Here is a 25,873-nt window from a genome sequence, read left to right as displayed (position 1 = left end):
CCCGGAGAGGCCGAGCGGCCTGAGTGAGGACTTGGCCAGGTCCCTCTGGGCCCCGGCTTCCCCGGGCTCCACTTTCCCGTAAAACTGGCCTAACAACAGCCTCCAACTCCCCAGCTGTTTGGGGATCAAGGTGGAACACTGGAGACAGCACTTTGCAAACCTCCAGAGCGCCGAGGAAAACAATCGATACCAATAAGAGCACTTAGCCTTATTACCACGCCGCCTTTCCCGGGTGGGGTGGGGGGATGGGTGGGAGTTGGGGGAGCGGGCGGGGAGGGGGGTGCGTCCTTCCTCACCCCTCCGAGTCGCTGGAATTTTCCAGTTACCAAATAAGGCTAAGCAGCACTCTGCGCGCCCCCGCAAGCTCGCCCGAGCGCGCGCCTCTGCGTGCTTAACCGTGACATCTGCCAGCGAACTCGACTTGGCAGAAGGAGGGCGGGCGTCGCCCAGGCTCTCGCCCCCGGCCCCCGGGCCGTTCCGGGCGCCCGCGCACCCTCCCCATCTCGGTCTCTCCTCCACTCCCTGCCCCCCCCCCCTTCCGAGCCCGAGTCCTGCGTCTGCCGCCCCGGGGTCCCGGGCTCAGCGCACTGGCTGCGCCCCCTGCCAATCAGGCGACCGCGCCCCGGGGCCGCTCAGGGGCGGGGAACTAGAGCCGGGCTGGGGGGGGGGAGGGGTCGCGAGCCCAACGCCCCGCCACAGCCCCAGCGACTCCGGCGCCGGGCCTCGCCCGGGAGCGCCGGGTGCGGGCTCATTTGCATAACGGACGTCTTCCTGTCTCCTCGCGCCGGCTCAAGTCCCGCCCCACGCCCTGCTTGAAATCTGTTGGGCCACCGGCCCATCACTCCGGCCGAGGAAAGCCTGTGGCACCGGCTGGAAGGGTTTGTGAGGGCGGGCCCGGGAGTGGATTGGTCCTGGGAGTCTATGGGAGGCGGCGGGAGGCGGTTATAAGCGCTGGGTGGCGGGGGCGCGGCCGAGAGAGGGAGGCGGTGGCCCAGGTTGCGGCGGGGTGGGGCACTGGGACCGTTGAGCACAGCCGCTCTCTCCCGCCCCTCTGCTCTCTTTCAGTCAGGATGTCTGCGCGGGGCCCCGCCATCGGGATCGACCTCGGCACCACTTACTCGTGCGTGGGCGTTTTCCAGCACGGGAAGGTGGAGATCATCGCCAACGACCAGGGCAACCGCACCACCCCGAGCTACGTGGCCTTCACCGACACCGAGCGCCTCATCGGCGACGCCGCCAAGAACCAGGTGGCCATGAACCCCACCAACACCATCTTCGACGCCAAGCGGCTCATCGGGCGCAAGTTCGAAGACGCGACGGTGCAGTCGGACATGAAACACTGGCCGTTCCGGGTGGTGAGCGAGGGCGGCAAGCCCAAAGTGCAGGTGGAGTATAAGGGGGAGATTAAGACCTTCTTCCCGGAGGAGATCTCCTCCATGGTCCTGACCAAGATGAAGGAGATCGCCGAGGCTTATCTGGGGGGGAAGGTGCAAAGCGCCGTCATCACGGTCCCGGCTTACTTCAACGACTCCCAGCGCCAGGCCACGAAGGACGCCGGCACCATCACCGGCCTCAACGTGCTGCGCATCATCAACGAGCCCACTGCCGCGGCCATCGCCTACGGCCTGGACAAAAAGGGGAGCGCGGGGGGAGAGAAGAACGTGCTGATCTTTGACCTCGGGGGCGGGACGTTCGATGTGTCCATCCTGACCATCGAGGACGGCATCTTCGAGGTGAAGTCGACGGCCGGCGACACCCACCTGGGCGGGGAGGACTTTGACAACCGCATGGTGAGCCACCTGGCCGACGAGTTCAAGCGCAAGCACAAGAAAGACATCGGCCCCAACAAGCGAGCGGTGCGGCGCCTGCGGACCGCCTGCGAGCGGGCCAAGCGCACCCTGAGCTCCTCCACCCAGGCCAGCATCGAGATCGACTCCCTCTACGAGGGCGTGGACTTCTACACCTCCATCACCCGGGCCCGCTTCGAGGAGCTCAACGCCGACCTCTTCCGCGGGACCCTAGAGCCGGTGGAGAAAGCCCTGCGAGATGCCAAGCTGGACAAGGGGCAGATCCAGGAGATCGTGCTGGTGGGCGGCTCCACGCGGATCCCCAAGATCCAGAAGCTGCTGCAAGACTTCTTCAACGGCAAGGAGCTGAACAAGAGCATAAACCCCGACGAGGCCGTGGCGTACGGGGCGGCCGTCCAGGCGGCGATTCTGATCGGAGACAAGTCGGAGAACGTGCAGGACCTCCTGCTGCTGGACGTGACCCCGCTGTCCTTGGGCATCGAGACCGCCGGGGGGGTGATGACTCCCCTAATCAAGAGAAACACCACCATTCCCACGAAGCAGACCCAGACCTTCACCACCTACTCGGACAACCAGAGCAGCGTCTTGGTGCAGGTGTACGAGGGAGAGAGGGCGATGACCAAGGACAATAACCTGCTCGGCAAGTTCGACCTCACGGGTATCCCTCCGGCTCCCCGCGGGGTGCCCCAGATAGAGGTAACTTTTGACATAGACGCCAACGGCATCCTGAATGTGACGGCGGCAGACAAAAGCACCGGCAAGGAGAATAAAATCACCATCACGAACGACAAGGGCCGTCTGAGCAAGGACGACATCGACCGGATGGTGCAGGAGGCAGAGAGATACAAGTCAGAAGATGAAGCCAATCGCGACAGAGTGGCTGCTAAAAACGCGGTGGAGTCATACACCTATAACATCAAGCAGACGGTGGAAGATGAGAAACTGAGGGGCAAGATAAGCGAACAGGACAAGAACAAGATCCTGGACAAGTGCCAAGAAGTGATAAGCTGGCTAGACCGAAACCAAATGGCAGAAAAGGATGAGTTTGAACACAAGCAGCGAGAGCTTGAAAGAGTCTGCAATCCCATCATCAGCAAACTTTACCAAGGAGGACCCGGTGGAGGCGGTTCGGGGGCCTCTGGGGGACCAACCATTGAAGAAGTGGACTAAAACATGCACTCCCAGTCAACAGTAAACCTTTACCATTCTCTACACGTTATTTTTTTTTTCGTTTATACTTTAAAGTGTCAGTGTGCCAAGTACAAAGTTTATTGAAGAAAAATCTTAGCCTGCTGTACGCATATGAAAGCAAAGGTACAACAACTTAGTTTAGTAAAGGTTAGTTCTAAAGATTGTTTATTTAAAAAAAAACAAATGTTCAGGATTTGTCTTTAATGCATTTTGTGTGTTTGCTAACTTGAGCATTTTTTGTTAACACTTTACAGTTTGTGCATGAAGATTTTGTTTGGGGAGGAACAAAACACCTATTAAAAAAAAACCGTTTTCCCACCTGTCCAATGGAAGCTTTGGTAAACAATAAAATATTGAGAAGCTTGACCTGCTTATTTTTTATGTATATTAGTGTTTAAATCTAAACCTATGAGAACATTTTGCAGTAATTTTAATAATGGATGCTTTAAATCTTTTTTTTTTTAGGTTTTTGCAAGGCAAATGGGGTTAAGTGGCTTGCCCAAGGCCACACAGCTAGGTAATTATTAAGTGTCTGAGACCCTAGCCGCCCCACTTTAAATCTTTAGTTAGGAGTTGACAAATTGCCACTTTGAAAAGCAAAATGTCTCAAACTGTCTCTGATGCTCTCTAATACTTGCTTGATTTTACTGCCACACAGACCCCCAAAAATTGATACAAGTTTTTGGTTGCTCTTGAAAACATTAAAGCTTTATATCAGAGGGTCAGGGGAAGAAGGCAGGATAAAGAGAGATGAGCTTTAACTAAATGTCTATATATGTGTGTGTGTGTGTGTGTGTGTGTGTGTGTGTGTGTATACACATATATATGTAACTTGGTGTTGCAGTGTAAAAATCTTGCAATTTGTATAGCTATCAGATCAAGCTACTGACTTGTTACCCAAATCCAAAGGGAAAACTGGGGGAAAATGCTCAGTATATAAATTTAGATGGATCCCCTTAAGAACTAGGATATAAGAGTAATATTGTACACACTACCTTTGGAAAATATCCCCTAATAGAAACCAGAAGTGGAAATAAGTTGTTTCTTCAATGTGTGGGTATACAAAACTTAATACTATTCTGAACTGGCAGTAATGGATTAAAACCATGTTCAGATTTAGCAAAACACTGGGATGGAGGTTGGAGGGAAGGTGGCTTTTTAAATCCAGGAATTACTGACCTTTTGTGGCAAGTACATAAAGATCATAGAGTTAGGGAGAAAGGGATCTTATCTTGGCCCATAGTGACTTGTCCAAGGTGTTTTGTAAGTATTGGAGGGCTACGCATACACACATATACCTCCTATGCATATATATTCACACTTGTAAACAGCTCATAAAATAGGTGGAGTATCTGCTTTATAAACCGGGCACAAAGTAGCATCCTTTTAAAATGAAAAGTTCACAACTTTTAGCACCTGCAAATCAGACTATATTAATTTGCCATTAAGATTACATATATCACATTTTTAATGGATAATGTTTCTGTAAACAAAAGAAAAAACCATAGAGGAAACTGGTTTGAGAAATCCAGAATTTTGGAGGTAAGCTCACTATAACTTTTGACCAAAATTTAATAATATTCCAATACTTGGGCTATTTATAGTTTAACCTTGGGGGTGGGGGAGGGAAGAGTTGGGAAGCTAATTACAATTACATAAAATTGCATTTAATTTTCTCAGGTGTTTTACTTGCTCCTTGGAAGGGAAAGAGCTTAACTAATTTTTTTTTCACTATCCCTTAAACATTGTGACAATGTTTTTTTCAATTTGAATTTGCTTGCTATATTGGCAGTAATATTTAAATCTGATTTTAATGTCAGGTGTCATAGATCATAGAACACTGGAATTAGAACCTTAGAGGTAATATAGTCCGCAGATGGAACTGATACTTAAAAGGAAAAAAGTGATTGGCTCAAAAAAAAAAAAACCAATACTATTTCCAGAGCTGGAAGCCTGGATCTCAGTAGAGTCCAAGTGTACTCTCCCCTCAACTCCATGTTACATGTTAAATGAAAGAACAAGGGATGGCTTCTGTCCAATTTTAAAATCAGCATAGGAACACAAGGTTTTGCCAGTGATGGTAATTAAAAACAAAAACAAAAATCCTACTTATAAATTTTGGAGAAATTTCCCCATTTGAAAAACTGAAACATCCAGGACTTGAAAATCATAATATATCTGAGCTGGTGTTAATTCAGTGAAAAGTCATATGTGAGGGAAAAAGCATACCAGTGATTATAGGATAGCACCATATAAAAAAAATAAAACTGCCCAGAAAATAAAAACCAGGTGAGTTAATCTTTCAGAAAGGAAAGCATGTAGAACTTATATTGATATGATCTACCTCTCTTCAAATTATTTAAAAATGTATGCATTTAAGACTATATTAAATACTATTAAGAAGAAAGGTATTTACATACAAAAGAACTTTCCAGCCCCTAGCTGAGACCCCCAGTCTTAAAGCAAGTTATGGAGGATATTCATATTTTTGCATTCTGCAGCTTTAGAAATGATTTGTAAAATGCTTTTTATCCTGTTTTATTAGAATTTGAGTTTTAGTCCCAAGCTTTGCTAAATTGCTAAAATTCTCACCTGTCCAATGGAAACTTTGGTAAACAATAAAATATTGAGAAGCTTGACCTGCTTATTTTTTTATGTATTAGTGTTTTTAAGGTTCAATTCGTTATAAGTCTTTAAAACTCTTCTCACCTTTAAAATGAGGTTATTTATACTGATTTAAGTTCTGAAGAAATAGCCTATGCAAATCTTAAAATGCTATGTTAATTGGAGCTCATAGCATTTGCATGTCTTGCCAAATAGATCTGGGGATATTGAGATTTAGGAAATGGGAACATCTTTAAAAACATGTCATAAAGGGAAGAGCTAAAATTCAGTCTTAAAACCTATTTTGTTTTAGCTTTCTTGAAGCCTTTAAATCCGAAAATTAAATGCAATGAGCACAGTAGGGAATGACTAACTCTTCCCCTGCTTTACTCTCAACAAAAGAGACTTAAATAATGAGCAAATTACTTGGGAAATGTTCAACCAAATAGCCAGTTTCCAGCAAGCAGTTTGTGTACCGGTAAACCAAAGTTGTCCTTGGCCTTATCTAGCATTTTAAAATAGTAGTCAGAATACCAAGTGGAAGATAATTCAAATTTCCTGATCACTTAAAAGGTTTGCAAAGCTAATGGGTATTTTAGCATTTGAACCTAGCACTCTTAAATTCTGCCACACTTCCATATGTTAAGGCTACAATTTCAATTATAATCCTTTGTGGCTTTTAAAAAAAAATTAGGGCAGACAAGAAGTGTTGGTGCAAGTGTCATATAAAATGATCAAAATAAATAAAAAAATGGGAAGAATATCCTATGCCCAGTGGAGCAGACTACCTGCAAACTATGTACACTTGATTTATGTATATGGTAAGATATTTTTAAAAATATATTCTAATGGTACTGATGTTTGTCCTTCATTCTCAAAGACCACCATGACATCAGGAAGGTGATGCCATGACATGCAAGTGAGTTGGATTTAAGTGAGGGAGGTCTGTGCATAGTCACCAACCTCACTTTCTCCTCCAAAGCCATCTGGGTCCAGTAGCCAAATAAGGATTAGGAGAATTGGAGATGGCCCGGATGCAGTCGGAGGTAAATTATTTGTTGAATAAATAAATGTATACAATTGTACTTGGGGGGGGGGAAGCACTTTCAAAACCCCCACAAAACACCTAGGATCTGACTGAAGATGATCTCTGAGAAACAACAAACTTGGGCCTATCAAATTTTTTTCTTATTTGGAAATTTACATTATTTTAGTCCATCTCAAAATAGTATTTAAATATTCTTAACATTTTAACTTCTAAACCCATTTTGATGACTTGGGATATTATCTTGACCACAGATTGATGCTCTGTGACTTAAGTACAGGACCCATAAATTGTTCACCTGTTCTAAAATTGTGTTTTATAAATCTAATTCTGGGATACAACTTCATAAGAATCACACTGGAATTGAATTCAGTGATCCCATATTACATTCTTCACATTTCTAATCAACATATAAACTTGGTAATGAGGAAGACTGCCTTGGATATCCTTGGACAAGCCTTAATCTCTCTGGGATTTGATTTATTAATATGATGTATAAAAAAGGGTTGTACTAGAAGATCACTATTGTCTCTTCTAAGCCCCAAATATGTTTTTGGTTTAGGTTGAGTAATAGTGAAGTTACAAATACATGGTTGCTTTCCCCTTTATCTTGTTTTGGAAAGGTGGGTAGAATATTTTAAAGGGTTATACTTAAAGCTACTTAAATTGAATAAAAAAAAATCACATCCCTTAGAGATAATGGAAGAATACAGGCCAAATCCATATCTTGGTCTTTATCCTTGCAGCAGTAAAATTTGGTAATTTGGGATTAGATGGAATCTTTTTATATGTACTTTATGTATTTGTTGCTCTGACTTTTTTTTTTTAAGCAAAGTTCTTTGGCCATGTCTGATCCACCCCCTAATAGGGATCAGGTTTTCTAGCTTTTTATGGAGAATTGGTTTTACAGGGCCACAAAACAGTCCTTGAATTCAGCATTGAGTTCAGTTTTATCCAACTTTTAGTAACCTCATGGACCATAGCTCACAATACCACTATCCATAGAGTTTTCTTGGCAAAGTGGTTTGCCATTTCCTTTCCCAGAATTTAGCATTACAGTATCTTATACACAGTACAATTTTAAATGAACTAGCAAGTTATTCTCCCTAGATGCATGAAATTCTAAAATTGCAAAAGTATCCTCATATATGTAATATAAAAGCCCATGATATATATAATATATATGTATATGTGTGTGTGTGTGTGTGTGTAATTTATACATAACGAACAGGAAAATAAATTCACTTCTATTTTTTAACAGATTAAGATGTAAGAATACAATATATATTTAGAATTGTCCATAAGGAGTCCTGTTAGTTATTTTATGATAAACTAAGTTAGCAAAGTAGTGTTTTAGGGTACTGGATGGGGAGTCAGATCAGAGTTCAAATCCCACCTTGTGTATTAGCTGTGTAACTGACCCTGGGTATGTCACTTCCTCTCTACTAACAACTGTCAAGTGGGGATAACAGCATCTTTCTTCCAGTTTTGTTTTAAGGTTAATTTTCCCCACCAGCTCCATAAGGGTATAGGTTTCCTCTCTCCCTTTCCCCAACACAGTTTAAGAAAACCCAAATTGGGAAAACAAATAAAATTCATGTAGAAATGTTATAAATAGAAACTTTAATATTTAAAAGTTTTCAACTTAAAAACATTCTGTTTATATAGTTTCTCAAGAATACATCAGTTATGACGTCACAACAGCAATAAACTTATGGCATTGCAGATGTTTAGTCTTCATTGAATTGTGTGTTTACTCAAATTTCCTCATCTGATTCACTAGCTTTGAGAGAATGAGACAGGTTCTATGATGTTAAAAAAAAAAAAATGAGTAGGTAACCTAAGGAAGAATTTGAATATCTATGATCTCTAGGAAAGCTCAACCATATTATTGTGGGTTACAATTAGTGGGTCTGTCTTGATACTTAACTCTACCTCATCCCTTGGTGGTCTCAGACTCAAAAATCCAGGAATGTACTGAGAATGTTATCCACTGGTCAGCACTAAACTCCCCTGGGTAAATGGTTTGCTCTCAATTCAACTCCTTCAAAACAAAGGGCACTAATTCTTAACTGAATGGGATGAATTTCCTATGGTCCCTTGGGAAGGGCTGGTACATTTCCATTGAGTTAGTGAGCCTCAAAAAAGGATGAGGTTTGGGTGGGAGGATTGTAGAGCCTAGTCGGAAAAGTTAAGCTAGTACAGTACTGGGAACACTTGTATATTAACAGGCCTTTCATCTCTCATCCATGTCCACTAATGATTTTGTATTGACTATAATTTGAACTATTAATTGTATATTTACTAAATACTTAACCTTGTTAAGTATTGGTGGAAGAGGAACACATAAAAGAAATCATGCATGGATTTCCACTTTGATTTAAAATTCAACAGTACTTCTGACTTACCATAATTTTCAGAAATGTTAAAGGTTTTTTTTTTTGACATCCAAAAAATAAATATATTCGGCAATGTAGGAGGAAAAGAAGAAAAATATGGGGCAGAAAAATGGAGTCTTTCCTCCAAATACTGCCTGTGTGATCTTAGCAACCCCCTTATTACATTTGGGCCTCAGTTTCCTATTGTAAAGGATTTGGATCAGATAGCCTTTGTGGTCCTTTATACTTCTACCTGTGATCTTATGAATTAAAATTTAAGAATTGGGTGTGAGGAAGACAATACTAAGAACTGGTAATCTAGTTAGACTTAAATTGTCCCCAAAACATATATGCTTTAAGAGAAAATTATAAAGTTCAGAACTCAAAAGTTAATTATACGTCAAATAGAATGGGCTCTTTTATTAGTCATACTTCAAAACAAGTGAAAGTAGGTCTTCCTATAATTGAAAATTTGGAGTTTTACAGTTAATCCATAAATGCCCAGATAAATGAAACCTTACTTAGAATGAAATAACTTGTGAATCTGGGAACCGAACTACTTCTAGAAACTTCACAAGAGGGAATGTTCACTTCTCACCGGAGTGAGAATGGCAGCAATGGCCCTTTTAAGTTTTCAGGGAAATAAAACTGGTATCCTGAATTTTTGGTCTAGGGAAATTCATAGAAGCCCAAAGCCATGTCCTGTTGGACATTCTTGACATTCTTGTCTCCCCGGAGGCATATCTAACTAGTTTTCCCAAAGGTCAATTCGAAGTATTGTTGAAGAGAGTGATTTTTCCCTTACCTAAGTGGAAGCGTAGACCTTTGGAAAGAGGTCCAGGCTGTCTCTAGTAAGGTTTTTAATTTCGAAGGGACCAGGGCAGAAATCACGCATGTATTCTAGTTCTCTATTTTTTAAGACAAAAAGAAAAACAATGCAAGGGTCACATCTCAGAATGACCAGATGCTTTCTGCGGGAAGCTGAATACAAAAGTGGTATGTTGTGCCCTGCAGCTCTGGGATGGGGCCAGAGCCGCCCCACAGGCTCCAACCCGGACCCCCCGGGCAAAACACGGAGGCGGCCCCGGAGGCAGGGCGTGATGGGGTCTCTGTGACGACTGGCCCGCCCGCGCCTCGGCGCTGACAAGCGGAGCTCACAGCAGCGGCCCGAGGCATGGAGGCCGAGGCGGAGCCGCCCGAGCCCTTCCGGGCCGCTCCCGCCACCGACTTCCCTCCGACGCCGCGGGGCTCTTGCATCCTCCGGAGATCCCACAAGCGCAGCAAGAAAAGTGGCCATGGGCGGGGCCTGAGCCTGGGCAGGTCGTTCAAGCAAGACGTGCAGGCCCTTTCCAAAGACGCCGCTGCCTCGCTGTCTCGCGCCGGGTCTGGCAGCTTCTTCCTGCCGCGGCTGAGGAAGAGCGAGGTCAGTGAGCGCGGGGGGCCGGGGTTCCGAGGAAGGGGCGGTTGAGCGTTCTGATTGTAAGTTCAGTCTCAAGGCCCCCCCTCCCCCTTCCCGGCTCCGAAGCCAGGCGGAGGTGGCTGGAGGGCGGCTGGGCTCCCGCGCCTCGGCCGCGCTACGCCGCGGGGCTGTCTCCCCTCTAGCAGCCCAGCCCTGGGTGGCGGCCTCGGCCCGGAGCCTCAGCCCCTCCACTGGCCCTGCAGCCCATTGGCCGAGGAAGCTGTAAGTTACTGCTTTCCCAGGGAGACCCGAGAGAGGATTGGTTGCAGAGGGAGGCGCCTCTGCGTTAATTGGCCGCCCGGAGCGGGTCTGGAAGGAGAGCAGGTGTAACTTTCTGGGCCCGAGCTGAGGCTCCTCTCCAAAAGGCGGAGGGCCAGCCCTCCCCGACCCGAGCCAGGGGCCTCCAGGTCAAGAAAACCGAAACGGGGCGGGCAGTGGCGTTGATTCAAGGCCGGACAAATGGCCTCTCGAGACGCCTTGAGAAAGATGGAAACCTTGCGGGTGGCGGGCGGCCCAGCGGGCTCTCTGGCGGCGAGCTTGGTCCCACGAAGCGGGGCTGGGGGCTTCAGTCCCGTCCGTATGCTGCCGTGACAAGCTCCAGAAAGCCCCTGGGCGGGCCCTGCTCGGAAGAGAATACCTGCATCTGGGCTGGCAGGTAGAGCCCAGTGTTCAAAGCCAGGGGCCAATTATGACTTTTAGACAATCCGTGGTAAATAAACATTTCAAAGAAAAAGAGACTATCCAATCAACAACATAGTGGAAGCACAGATTCAAAAAAGGGGGAGGGGGAGGAATAATTCCTTTGTGGGAGCAAATTGAATACAACTTAACCAAATTTGCATTTAAGGACCCGTGTTAGAATTCATTATTGAAACCAAGAAGAGTAAAGATGAAGATTTGTTGCATTTCTTTGAGGCTTCTACGTTATAAGGGATTCTTTTAATGATTGATTTTTGTTACTATCTTTTTACTTTTCAGCCTTTATCCCCCCAAACATCTAAATGGTATTGGGATCATGAGACCCACAGTCTTAAATTAAAAAGGTAAAAATATTTATATGAAATTATCAAAGCTAATTCTCTTACTGAGAATTTGTCAAAGATGTCAAAAGGCTTTGACAAGAGCTTTTTTCCTTCAAAATACTTAATAGGCATACTTACATTAAATATTGAACTTTATAGGTAATGGTATAATTTTTTCTGATTATCATTTTGAGAATTAACAATAGTTTCTATTTCTATAGACTTTTACATCTTATAAAGCATTTTTCTCAGAATCCTCTGAGATAGTATAAATATCATTTTCCCATTTTGCAGATAAAGAAAACTGAGGCTCAGAAATGAAGTAAGTTTCCCATGATCATAATGGAACAGGGACTCCATCCCAGGTCTTCTGATTTTCAGTTCAGGGATCTTTCCATTACACTCTTTCCACTGCTCAGATGGCTTAAATATTTTATATAATATCCATTTCAAGTAACCTAAGTAACTATTTGATTACTTTTCCTATTGACTTCCTAGAAAATAGAGCATTATATTTTATATCACCTTTAATGTATAAATCCCTTTATGTATAATTTATATTTGATGTGTCATATATCTTAATGCATACATCTTTTATTTATCATTGTCTTAGATAGTAGTTGACATCTTTCATTTTAGTAGCCAAGCACGGTCTCCTTTACCTTTTTTTCAAATGTGAATAGAACAATGTTGGTATGGATGGACAAATATGAACATTTATTGATATTCATTGTATAACAAACTGATGTCATTTAAAAGGTTGACATTTTTATTACAAAGCATATGTCTGTGGATTTTAATCCTGTTAGAATGCTGCAATGTTTTTAGTAATTTATAAATTCTGATCAATAGTTTTATAGCTCATTCCTATATTATGTATCCCAGAAACTTCTATTGTGCAATTCCTAAAACATTAAACCCAGTGTTAATCACAAATTCCATAAAGTACCAGGGAAAAGGTTAGGAGAGTTGTAGGTTTTTGAATCAAATAGTCAAAGTGATTTAATACATATGTTGAGAAACAGTAGTGGAAAGTACATTGTTCTTAAAGTGAGATGACCTGAGTCCAAAAGGATTCTTCCTTTCCTTTCAATTTGTCCTGGAAAATAGTCATGGGTAAATGACTATTTAACTAGTGTACATACTCTATCTCACAAAATTGTATGAGGATCAAATATGTATGTGAAAACACTTTGCAATAACAGAGGATTATATAATTATAGGTGGCACCCTTCCTGGAGCCAGGAAAAATGAGTTTAGATCTGACCTCAGACACCAGCTGTGTGATCTTGGGCAAGTCACTCAACCCTGTTTACTTGAGCTGGAGAAGGCAATGGCAAACTACTCCATTATCTTTGCCAAGAAAAACTCAAAAAGGGATCATTTAGGGACCAATAATGTCTGAAAAAAATGACTGAATAACAACAAATATATCACAAAATAGTATCAGAAATCATATTGTTTTCCCTGTCTGAAAGTAAAAGTGGACCTTCTTCCATTCCACTTGCTCTATTACTCAATTTGCAAAACTAATTTAAAAAATATTCCCAAGATAGTGTATAACCTTCAAGAACTCTTACTACCAAACTCAAAAGCATCCATTTTACCCCTTCAGTGAGTTTCAAATAACAGTCAACAATATAATAGCACTAGAGTGAGGGGAAAAGGACCTTTGTAGCTTTTGTGCCAGATGTACTGATGGAACATTGATGGAATGGCAGACACTTTTTCCAAAACTACCACAGCCCAGATGAAAATATAAACATGGAACTATTCTGTGGACCCCTCTTAACTTGTAAACAAAATAGGACTGAGATCTGCTATTTCTGTGTCTAAGATACCCTGCACCTTGAAACCCTGCCCAGTCCAGCCCACTGACATGGAAAGAGGATAAGTAAGTTTTATCAAGTAGTGCCAGGATAGCATCAGAAGCCATAGTCACAGGAGATCCAGTGAATAGACTTATATTGATTACATCTAGCTATACTGATTACATCACAGGGGCTGCCCAGCCCTTCACATAAGCCCTTCAGTGAGCCAGTGGATATTTGGTGTCTGTTCAAATCTCTGTGTTTAGATAGAAATAGATCTTGGAGATATAAATAGATCTAATGTTAGTACTAGGTAAAGGGGTAATAAGCATTTACTATGAACTGGGAGTAGTGGAGAAGGTGAGACTTGAGTGTAAGGCTTTCAAAGATGGGTTAGGTTCAGATGGACGGATAAATATTTTTAATTGGGAGTATAGTGTGAAGACAGGTGAGAATGTGAGGGTAGGAATGTGCCAGAACAAAGAACAGGCTTTTGTTGTTCAGTCCTGTTCAACTCTTCATATCCCATATTTGAGGTTTGTTTTTGGTTTTGGTTTTGACAGAAATACTGGAGTGGTTTGTCATTTCCTTCTCTAGTTTACTATGCAGATGAGGAAACTGAGGCCAAAAGGGTTAAATGACTTGCCCAGGGTCACACAATACTAAGTATCTGAGATTGGATTTGAACTCAGAGAGATGATTCTTCTAATTCCAGGCCCAGCACTCTTATTTACTATGTCACCTAGCCGGCGATGAATATGGAATAGTCAGGGTTGAAAACAAAACAGTAACTTAATGCAAAGAAGTGGGAGATAGACTAGAAAGGTAGGTTTGGGGAGATTAGTAAGACTTTGGATGCTCCCTTGAAAGACTAGGTAATCTAAAAGGTAATCAATAGAAGAATACATTATCAAGTATCTTGGTTTTTACAATTTGGGGTAACATTTTTTTTCAAAAATATATGACATATAAGGAATATAGGACCACTCTTTGACCCAAAGTACAAAACCTAATTATGGCTTAGATGAGTTCCTCTTTGAAAATTCCCAAGATTCCCTTTCCTCTGTTTTTCAGCATCACATCTCCATCCATCTTGGAGTGTACACTTAACCAATAAAGTTGTTGCCAGATACATATGGTCACAGACTTAGACTTTTGAAAGAGGTATTATTAGAAAGTCAAACTTAATATTTTAGAGATAGAGAAAAGGAATCCTAAACAAGTGATTTGCCTAAGGTCACACAAGCAAAGAAGAGATAGAGCCAGAAGTTTGAACTTGGGTTTTCTACCACTTTCCATTGAATCATGTGGATTTCACTAAACAACTGATAATTTTACCATGCAACTGTGTGTCCAAGTACTTGGGCTAGCTTGAATTTAATATGACCTAACAGTGTCAGCAATCCTTATATTATTGCAATAATGAACCCTTCCACCAATTTAACATCCTCACTCAAAGGAAAGGAAAGAAAGAAAGAAGGAAAGGAAAGAAAGGAAAGGAAAGAAAGAAAATGAATAGAAGATGTTAGCTATAAATTTGTGCTGAGACCAGAAAATTTGCCTGTACAGGTAGCCTGGGGTCCCATATGTCACCAGTTTTTCATTCTGCTCAGAATGAAGGAGACACCAAACATAGAATGACTGTAAAATTGCACAAAGAACCTGAGATGATGCAAAGCAAGGTCTTAATTTTAGTGTAAATTCTGAAATAGAACATCTCTTATCTCTAGTTAAGACTGAGGGGGAACATGATGATGATGCAGAATTGGGAAAATAGGAAAAATGTTATGTCCTAATACAGTGCTGTCTGACAGAAAGACTAGATTCCTTGAATATCACCAGATCAAAGGACTTAAGAATCAAAAGACCTGGATTCAGGATTTGAAAAATAGGATGGGCTCTTGAGGAAAGTGACAGTGGAAAGAGTGCTGCTCCTGAAGTCAGAGTCAGAATTCAAATCACACAATTCTTCTATTTTACTACCTGTGTGACTTTGGGCAAGTCACTTAACTTCTCTGGACCTCAGTTTCTTCATCTGTAAAATGGAGCCAAACTAAATGATCTTACAACTCTCTATATGATAGAATCATGTATGTATATATATATATATATATACACACACACACATATACACACATGTACGCACAAACATATATACACTGTAGATATGCACATATGTGGTCTACATAAAATAAACATGTGTATATGCACATACACACATTGATGGCTTTTGTTTTTGCCTTTGTATCTCCAGCACCTAGGTACAATGTAGGTACTGGGTAAATATTGAATAGAATTACTTACTAGCATCAAATTTAATTTTTCTTTGTCTCCTTTTCTTCATTTATAAAATAAGCTTAATTATCTGCAACTATCTGCTTTCCTCACTAGTGTTTCTCAAAAATTCTAAATAGGTGTCAATTTAACTTGTTTAGAAATTGCTTAGTGACATCACCTGAGATGGGGTTCTAGGACAGTCCAGGTAAATTCTAACTGTATCAAGAAAATATTAAGAGCAGAGAATCCATGATTCACAGAAACACATCATTTATTTATGTAGTTAGTTTTTAGGGAATTTTTTGCAAGGCATTGGGGTTAAGTGGCTTACCCAAGGTCACACAGCTAGGTAATTATTAAGTGTCTGAGGTCAGATTTGAACTTAGGTACTCCTGACTCCAGGGCTGGTGCTCTATCCATTTCGCCACCTAGCCGCCCCAGAAATAAGTCATTTAATAGGAATGTCCAGCTGAGATGGGAAACAAAGGGGGGGAAAAGAGAGGCTGTTGGGTAGAGAAAAACCAGAATTTAATCTAGTAGACAGGAATTGAGTTAGAGTCAACAAAGCCAAGAATCTCAGGGCAATGTTAAAAGCCAAAATCCACAGGTTGGATGAAAGATCTAACATCCAATGATGTCAGAATGGCCTGGCTGCTGTGCTCCATTATGTTTTTTGTTTGTTTGTTTGCAAGGCAAATGGGGTTAAATGGCTTGCCCAAGGCCACACAGCTAGGTAATTATTAAGTGTCTGAGCCTGGATTTGAACCCAGGTACTCCTGACTCCAGGGCTGGTGCTTTATCCACTGCACCACTTTACCACCCCACTCCATTATGTTTTGAAAGGACCAGAGACCTAGAAACCTAAGGCCAAACACTCAGAAGTGGATAAACTTCAGACTTCCTCTGGCTAAATTAAGAAAGTGGATGAATTTTGAAATGACAAGTCACTTAAAATAAAATGGGCAAATGGTCCAAGAAAAGCTCATTTCTAGGGCTGTGAATAAGGACTAGAAACAAAGAAGTATTGGTAAATGTTTAACTAAAAAATGTACGTGCAACACATTTTTAAATTTAATCTGTATTACACACATTTTCCCAACCTTAATCATCAAAACAATAAATCAGGCCCCAATAATACTGATTTTAGAGGTATAAATGCTCACAATGAACATTTCACATTCAGCTCCAAGAAGCCCAACTGATTCTAGCACAGAGAGTGACCTTTGTTGTTTGATTGTGTCCAATTCTTCTCCATCTCATTTGGGGTTTCTTGGCAAAGATACTAGAGTGCAATTTCCTTCAGCCCATTTTACAGATGAAGAAACTGAGGCAAACAGGATTGAATGACTTGCCTAGGTCACACATCCAGTAAGTGTTTGAGGTCATAGTTTCCTCTCAAGAAGTCTTCCTGAATTGTGGTTGGAGCTGTGCTCTAATCATTATACTACCTAGATGTTCTTGGGAATTACAACTCAAATAAGAGTGACCCAGGTGAAATGAAAAATGCAAACTGTCCCTTTTCTAAATGACATCTTGTCCAAATTTACCCAGTCATACCAAGTCCTCTAACCCAGTGAGTTTTGGCAACCGCCCCTCCCCATAGAAGAAATTTCTCAAGGGAACAATTCTATTAGTTGGGAGGGAGTATTGTTTCAAGAGTTCATTTTTAGGGGGTGGTTAGGTGGTGTAGTGGATAAAGCTCCGGCTCTGGAGTCAGGAGTACCTGGGTTCAAATCCAGTCTCAGACACTTAATAATTACCTAATTGTGCGGCCTTGGGCAAGCCACTTAACCCCATTTGCCTTGCAAAAACCTAAAAAAAAAAAAGTTCGTTTTTGAGCTAACATATGCTGAAGAAGCCTTTCAAAGGAAGAAAACCAGAACTCTTGTGTGAGGTTTTTCATAAATGATGTCCTTGTATATGAAACAACTCCACCTGAAAAATGTACTTAATTCTGTCTTCTGTTCCTGCATCTGGACTTAGGCTTTACAGAGAGAAGTGTAAATTTGGAGCAAGATTGAGTTTCTGGGCTACCTTGTGATTCAACATGGCATGCAACCAAGCCCAGGAAAGCCCAAGCCATAACAGATCTTAAGCCCCACAGGACACAAAACAACTCTATCAGGTAGACAAAGAAAAGATGTCATTTAATGAGACCCTTAGAGTTCTCTTTGTAATCTGAGTCTGGTCTCTGGAAGACCCATTTCCCAAGTCCTGGTGCCCATTACTGAAGGAATGAGTCCTTCCTCCCCAGAGGGTTGTGGCAAGACTTGGTGGAGGAATCTTTCATTGTTCACCTATAATGTTCTACAAGTACCCCCTGCCTGGACACCTGGACTCCTTGTTGACTGATTGTGAATTAGCCATGGAAACTGGAAAGACTGATTGGTTGAGGTTGAAATTATATGTGGAAGACCTAGAATTCCAATCTTTGATCAACAATCTTTGACCCTTATGAAATGAATGACAAATAATTAGTTAAACAGATGGCAAGGCCCTGGTGTTCTGAAGTTCCCTGTTTTGTCTTTTCCCTTATATGTCTCCCAATGTTCTTGAGGTTCATGATTGAAAATTAGATATGTCACTTTTCACTTGTTATTCTTTTTTAAAATAGCTGTTCTGTAAGATTTTCAGTGAGTGGTAGTACCTCCTGCAAGACCCATCACCCAAAACAACCTTTTCCTCTTCTCTCCCAAATTAGATTACAATGGAGGTTGGTTAAAATGAATTCATAATATTGAAAAATTATGTTAGGTCAATAGTGTGTATAAGCTATGCAGTCAGTGTGATTAAATGAGCTGCAATCTTGGCCTTTGGGCATATCCCACCAAAGAGTTCATTGACTCCTAGAAAACATATTGAGTTCTTGAATGGCCAGTGAATTCCAAACAAATAGTAATGGGGGGCGGGCAATGAGAGGATAAGAGAAAGGAGGAATAGAGAAGAGAAAAAGAGGATTTACAGCTTTGTCCAACCCCCCAATCACCCAAAACACCTTTTTCCTCTACTCCCCCAAAAGAGGTTATAATGGAGATTGGTAAAAAATGAATTCATAATAGTGCAAAATTATGTTAGGTCAATGTTGTACATGATACATTTTATGGACTTTTTTCCCCATACAGAGAAAAAATTTTCTTAATAACTACCTCCTTTTACAGTCCTATGCCTATATCAGAAATCAAAGACAAAATCAAGAGGGGCAAATCAATTCACTTTGTTGAAAATGATGGCACCACCACAGAAAGGTATTTCTTTTCATTTCATAATAAGGACATTTCTCTGGTAACTTTTAGAATTTATTTAAACTCTTGCAAGTTGCAAGAAAGTATTGTTAACATCACCACTAAATGAGATGTACCAAAGAATTAACACTTAATATATTATTTAAATTTATCGAAGGAATAAAGGAAGGCTTTACCTATGGTGGAATCTGGCCAAAGGGCTTTTTTGGGGATTTTCCATTTTTAACAATGTTGCCAACAATCATCAACTTATAAAAAATAAATTGATGAGAACCTTATACATTAATAATTGATTTAAATACACTGTCTTGAATGGAATACATTAATAATTCAAGTATGAGTTGGATTAGATGATCTCCCAACTGTGAGATTCTATGATCTCTTTTCTTGATAATATTCTTGATTAATATTAATGTCTCTATACTTTGAAATAGGCTTGTACAAAGTGTATTCTTAAAATAGTCAAACTCATTCCATGTGCTGTTAAAGATGCACTCTAGTATAAAGATGCACTAAGTATAATCTCATTGGGCAGCCATATGAGGCAATTCTCCTCTACCACATAAAGACCCCACTAATTTTAATTTTAAGTTTAGGACCGACTGTGTTAGAGACATTGATCTCATGCTCTTTTGATAACTTCTAAGTCAAAATATAAGAGCATGCGTAAGGACTCTGATTTCCACATTTTTCTGGGAAATATCAATTATGTCAAGACCTATTTCCAAAGAGACCTATCTCAGACTACTCCTGCCCTACTGGTCCTGAGTATATGTAGGGAGTGTGTTTGTGTCTAGGACAATTCCAGGTTCTTCAAGCAGGTCAGAATAGTACTAATGGCAATATTCTGGGGATCTCCAAAAGAGCAGATCTGGAAACAGTTTATGGTGCTGTTTTTCACACACACACACACACACACACACACACACACACACACACACACACACACACACGGTTTTGTTTACAAAGGGTGGAAACCAGGCCATTAGGTTAGTGTTACTAGAGAAGCAAAATGGAGTTAAAGAAAATTGGGCATACAAAAGGTGATAGTCAGCCATCAGTCCTACAGAATTCATGTGAATGTTTCTGGCATAAACAGAACTCCGATGTTGAAAGAAAGTCATACATATAACATGAAAGATGTGGGGGTGGCTACTAGATAAAGATAACCATGAAATGAATCATGAATCCTTTGGAATTGTCATGGATCATTTCTTTCATAGTTGATGATTGTTATAATGCTGCTGTTACTGTGTGCAATGTTTTTCTAGTTCTGTTCACTTCATTTTACTTCAGTTCAAATAAGCCTTCCAAGGTTTTTAATTTCTTAAAATACCTTGTTTCTTATAGCACAATCATATACCACTTGTTCATCTATTCCCCAATTAATAGGCATTCTTTCCAATTCTTTGCCCCCACAAAAAGAGCTGCTATAAATATTTTTTGTAAATGTAAGTCCTTTTCCTTTTTGTTTTTCTTTTTAATCTCTTTAGAATACAGACCTAGTAGTGATATTGTTGGGTTGAAAGTAAGTAGTTTTATAGTCTTTTAATTCCAAATTGATCTCCGGATTGGTTAGACCAACTCACAACTCTGCAACAATGCAGTAGAGTACCTATTTTTCCACATTTGTCATTTTCCTTTTGTCTTGCTTGTTAGTCAACCTGATAAGTGTTAAGTAGCACCTTAGAGTTATTTTGACTTGCATTTCTCTTGCACTTTACTTTTGATGGAGTTAAATGTTGTCTCTAACGAAAATAAAAGTTTGTGCAGGATTCTTGGCTTAGTAAAAAGGCAGATGAAATTCAACTTTAAGCTGATAGCAACAATTCATAGAACTTCTATGATAGCCCTAAAGGCTGTTTGTGGACCAAAGACTATGCACCTCAACTACTCAGTGTGAATGAAGCCACATTGATTAGTGATAAGGACATGATCATAAAGAGATAGGCTGAACATTTCCATAGTTTTCTCAAAGGATTATTATTCATCAATGCTGAAGTCAACTGCTTCTATAAAAGTTGACTGAAATCTTCTAGGTTATATGTAGGTATTCAAGGATGCCTCCATTGTCCATCTCTATAAAGGAAAAATAGGTTGTCCAGTGACAATCATGGTGAGGGGTGATAGTAAGGGATGGGAAGGTGTCCTCTCTCTCTTAGTCATTGCTGGCAAGATTCTTTTTTTTTTAGGTGGTTTGGGTTTGTTTTTTTTTTTTTTTTTGCAAGGCAAATGGCTTGCCTAAAGCCACACAGCTAGGTAATTATTAAGTGGTTTGAGGCTGGATTTGAACTCAGGTACTCCTGACTCCAGGGCCAGTGCTCTATCTACTGCGCCACCTAGCCGCCCCTGCTGGCAAAATTCTTGCCATATTCCTTCACCTGGAAGATTGTCATCTCTCAAGAGCCATTGTGACTTCAGAAGGGGTCAAAGAATGGTCAACATGGTGTTGTTTGCTGTCTAATGTTACTCCTGGAGGAATACTAGAAACAACAGAGGTCTATATAAGACTTTTTCTGTTACTGTCAATCGTGAGGGTTTGTGGAAGATTATGACAAAATTTGATGCCCTGAGAATTTCATCAGTAGTGTATTGGTTCCTTGCTGGCGACAGGTTCTGGATAATGGATGAGACTCTAGAGATTTTCCAGTCACCAGTGGAGGTAAAGCAGAGGTAGAGTGCTTGCTGCCATGCTTTTTAAGTTTAATGTTTTTAGCAATGTTGTCAGTCACCTTCAATAAGGATGAAAACAACACTGCACTGATGGTAAATTATTTAATTTGAAAAGGCTGTAAGCCAAAACTAAAGTGGAGGAAGAGTTGGTATATGACTTCTGGTTCACAGATGATTGGTTACACACTCACTGCAGCCTGTGAGGCTGAGATGCAACAGAGTGTAGGAAAGTTCTTTGTGCTCATTCTAATTTTGGCCTGACAATTAATACCAAGATAACAGATATTCTTGACTAGCCTTCACTTGTGTACCTTTTTTTTTATTGTTAGGGTCATAGTGAAATTTTGAGCATTAGACTAGAATCATGGAGACCTGGATTCAAAATCTGTCTCTGACACTAGTTATCTGACCTTGGGAAAGTCATTTTTCTCTAAACCCTCCATGTGTGAAATGGGGAAGATAAAAGTTGTACCTCATATTTCACAGGGTTGTTGTTACCAAGGAAGTAATTTGTAAATCTTAAAGGGTTATATAAATGTGAGATATTATTGCTATTCTCTTCACTTATGCTCTGAATAGTTTTAAAAAATGACAGAGTAACAGAGATGATATTGATGGTGGTGGTGGTGACAGTGGTGACTGTGTCCTAATGGAATTCCAAATCTCCAGAGATACCAGACAGAACAGATGTCATCAGTTCCTGAAAAATTCCTGAACCTAGGTTCGGAAGAAGGAGAGTATTCTATATCTCCTAAAGCAAGGGTGGGTAACCTTTTTTCTGTTAAGGACCATTTGGATATTTATAACATCATTTACCTGTTATATTTGATCAAATATTTATTTAACTCACCTATAAAAAGCTGTTCAATTTATTGAATTTTGAGTCCTGTCTGGGTTGCTGTGGCTGCATCAGAATATAGGTCTTATATGACCAGTGGACCAGATGTTCCCTGCCCTGGCCTAGAAAGATAGTCTGGGAACTGGACTGGTCCTACTATTGTCCTTGCTGTCCTTTAGGGTTGAATTTTTTATGAAACTAACTGTGCACAAACACACAAAAACCCTTCATTACTATGGTACTCATAACTTTATATTTTTGCAGAAGAGTTTCAATGTAGCCTAAAACATTTCTAAATATTTACATTGAATTTTAGGTTGTCTGAGAAGAGATTTGCTAAAAAAGATGAGAAATCAACCAAAGGAACTGATAGACAATCAAAGAATGACAAGATTACTTTGGATGATGCTAAATGTGAGTTGATGTCACTTCATCTGTCTTCTTTTCAGATATTACCTGAAACACAACTTTTTCTGGTCTTCAACTTTCCCTCTTCTTCCTTTTCAGATGTTGCCTTGTTTTTATTACAAGACACTGAAATGCAGCGTATCTATTCCTTTACAACATTTATGAGGTATGCAATGATTCCTGTAATAACCTGTATTGATAAGTCATAGGAAAAGGATGGTGTTTGAGTAAGAGGTTGGACTCTGGATGACCGCTAAGGCTCTTCTAACTCTAAATCTATGATGCTATGATTTTTGGAGGTAGAGAGGGTCCTTTACAGGATGTAAGCCCGTTGCTTATTATGGAACCACTGCCACCTCGTAACTTAGGTCCAATGGCCCTTATAATGCCCAGAGAAAGAAGACTTTAAGAACAAAAGCCAGGATGATATTACTGTAGACACTAATTATTTGACAAGGAATGTTTATAGAATGTTAAATTATGTTGGCAAGGCTATATGAAAGATATTCTTTACATATAATACTTCTGCTAAATCCTGAGAGAGGGTCATTTGCTAAAAATCTCTGTTTTTTTAAGGATCAAGGGTCTCTAACTTGCCTCATGGCTGCCCAATAAAAAGTTTAAGGGTCCTCTTAAATCTAATTTACATTTAAGTTATGAAAATGTTCTCTACGGTCAACTTCCCCCCAATCTCCCATACTTTAACTAAAATATCATGGTAAATATAGACAACAAAGGCGATGAAAGCAGCTTAATGCTGTGGGAAAAAAATGGTTCTAAGGGGGCAGCTATGGGGCGCATTGGATAGAACACAGGCCTTGTAGTCAGGAGGACTTGAGTTCAAATCCAGACTCAGACACTTATTCCCTAGCTGTGTGACCTTGGGCAAGTCACTTTAACCCCATTGCCTTGAAAAAATAAAAATAAATGGTTCTGCTTGAAATCAGTAGAGTTTGGGGCAGCTAGGAGCATTCCCAACCTAGAATCAGGAGGACCTAAGTTCAAATGTTGCTCATATACTTACTAGCTGTGACCCAGAGCAAGTCACTTAATCCCAATTGCCTCAAAAAAAAAAAATAGACCTATAAAGAAATCAGTAGAGCTAGAGTTGAATTCTGGTTCCAGTACAAGACATGGGTAAACAACTGAGTCTCTGTGAGCCTCATTTTCTTTCTCTTAAATAGTGATGTTTGTACTTTATCTCACAGGATTGTTTAGAGGAAAACATCGTTGTTAACCTTAAAGTGATAAACAAATATGGTTATTAGTTTTATAATTCCTACTAGTTATCTCTTTTTTCTCTGCATGCATTAGTACTTTTCAGGTATTTAAAATTCAAGATATTATATTTGAAAAACACTTCCAGTTGCAGTATAGTTGAAGACTATTCATTTTACATTGACTAAATGTTAGAAGGTCCACTTTGGAAATTTTTCTTTGCTCTCTAGAATTTCTAGCTTGGACCACCAAGGCCTTAATGTAATTGTTTGCCAAATGCAATCTTGCTTTGGTGTTTGTTCATTCATTCATTCATTCATTCATTCATTCATTTTTGGTTTTTGCAAGGCAAATGGGGTTAAGTGGCTTGCCCAAGGCAACACAGCTAGGTAATTATTAAGTGTATGAGGCCGGATTTGAACCCAGGTACTCCTGACTCCAGGGCTGGTGCTTTATCCACTGCACTACCTAGCTGCCCCTGGTGTTCATTTATTAATCCCATTCATAATGGTGTAGTGGATAGGGCCTGAACCTGGAGAGAAGAAGAAGAAGACTTGGACTCAAATCCTATCTCACTATGTGACCTGTGACCCTGAGCAAGTCCCTTAACCTCTTTTGTCCTCAAATTTCTCTTATCTCATAAAAGGTTTTCACTTGATGATCTCTGTCTAAGGTCAATTTTTTTTTAAATTAAAGATTTTATTTATTTTGAGTTTTACAATTTTTCCCCTAATCTTACTCCCCCCCCCCCCCAGAAAGCAATTTGTCAGTCTTTACATTGTTTCCAGGGTATACAGTGATCCAAATTGAGTCATATCCTTAAGGAAGAAACATAAAGTATAAGAGATAACAAAATCAGACAGTAAGATATCAGTTTTTTTTCTAAATTAAAGGAAATAGTGCTTGGACTTTGTGCAGACTCCAGGGTTAGCAGACAGCCCCAAATTGTCCTTGATTGTTAGATAGAATGAGCGATAGAATGAGTGAGTCCTTCAAGGTTGAACATCACCCCCATGTTGCTGTTAGGGTGCACAGTGTTTCTGGTTCTGTTCATCTCACTCAGCATCAGTTCATGCAAATCCCTCCAGGCTTCTCTGAATTCCCATCCCTTCTGGTTTCTAATTGAACAATAGTGTTCCATGGCATATATATACCACAGTTTGCTAAGCCATTCCCCAATCAAAGGATGTTTACTTGATTTCCAATTCTTTACCACCACAAACAGGATTGCCATGAATATCTTTGTACAAGTGATGTTTTTACCCTTTTTCATCATCTCTTCAGGGTATAGACCCAGTAGTGGTATTGTTGTATCAAAGGGTATGCACATTTTTATTGCCCTTTGGGTATAATTCCAAATTTCTCTCCAGAAAGGTTGGATGAGTTCGTAGCTCCACCAACAATGTAATAGTGTCCCAGATTTCCCACAACCCTTCCAACAATGATCATTATCCTTACTGGTCATATTGGCCAGTCTGAGAGGTATGAGGTGGTACCTCAGAGAAGCTTTAATTTGCATTTCTCTAATAAGTAATGATTTAGAACAATTTTTCATATGACTATGGATTGCTTTGATCTCATCTGTAAATGCCTTTGCATATCCTTTGACCATTTGTCAATTGGGGAATGGATTTAAAAAAAAAATATAACTCAGTTCTCTGTATATTTTAGAAATGAGTCCTTTGTCAGAATCATAAGTGGTAAAGATTGTTTCCCAGTTTACTACATTTCTTTTGATCTTGGTTATAGTGGTTTTATTTGTGCAAAAGCTTTTTAATTTAATGTAATAGAAATCCTCTAGTTTGTTTTTAGTGATGTTCTCCATCTCTTCCTTAGTCATAAACTGCTTCCCTAAGGTCACTTCTGATCAAAATCTATGATTCTAGATCTGTTTTAATA

General features: G+C 40.5%; 3 protein-coding genes across 3 annotated transcripts in view; 2 read left to right on the top strand and 1 right to left on the bottom strand.

Annotated features, from left to right (window-relative positions):
- Positions 1–476, bottom strand: part of ZBTB25 (zinc finger and BTB domain containing 25) — a 107,040-nt gene extending 106,564 nt beyond the window's left edge. Inside the window, exon 1 of the mRNA XM_074236149.1 lies at positions 297–476. The gene's annotated coding sequence lies outside the window, so the exon portion shown is untranslated. The remainder of the gene's footprint in view (positions 1–296) is intronic.
- HSPA2 (heat shock protein family A (Hsp70) member 2) lies at positions 441–3,365 on the top strand. Its single transcript, XM_074236138.1, has 2 exons — positions 441–878; positions 1,066–3,365. The coding sequence occupies exon 2, from the start codon at positions 1,071–1,073 to the stop codon at positions 2,976–2,978; it is 1,908 nt and encodes a 635-aa protein (XP_074092239.1). The 5' UTR covers positions 441–878; positions 1,066–1,070; the 3' UTR covers positions 2,979–3,365.
- Positions 3,366–10,185: 6,820 nt separating this feature from the next.
- PPP1R36 (protein phosphatase 1 regulatory subunit 36) overlaps positions 10,186–25,873 on the top strand; it is a 31,730-nt gene continuing 16,042 nt past the window's right edge. Inside the window, 6 exon segments of the mRNA XM_074236139.1 lie at positions 10,186–10,474; positions 10,477–10,505; positions 11,464–11,528; positions 18,754–18,840; positions 22,665–22,762; positions 22,856–22,922. Coding sequence (XP_074092240.1) covers positions 10,201–10,474; positions 10,477–10,505; positions 11,464–11,528; positions 18,754–18,840; positions 22,665–22,762; positions 22,856–22,922 — 620 coding nt within the window. The 5' untranslated portion in view covers positions 10,186–10,200.

Source organism: Macrotis lagotis, chromosome 4 (genome assembly GCF_037893015.1).
Source record: "Macrotis lagotis isolate mMagLag1 chromosome 4, bilby.v1.9.chrom.fasta, whole genome shotgun sequence".
NCBI lineage: Eukaryota > Metazoa > Chordata > Mammalia > Peramelemorphia > Peramelidae > Macrotis > Macrotis lagotis.
Note: the sequence above shows the minus strand (reverse complement) of the source record. Positions and strands in the feature narration are given on the sequence as shown.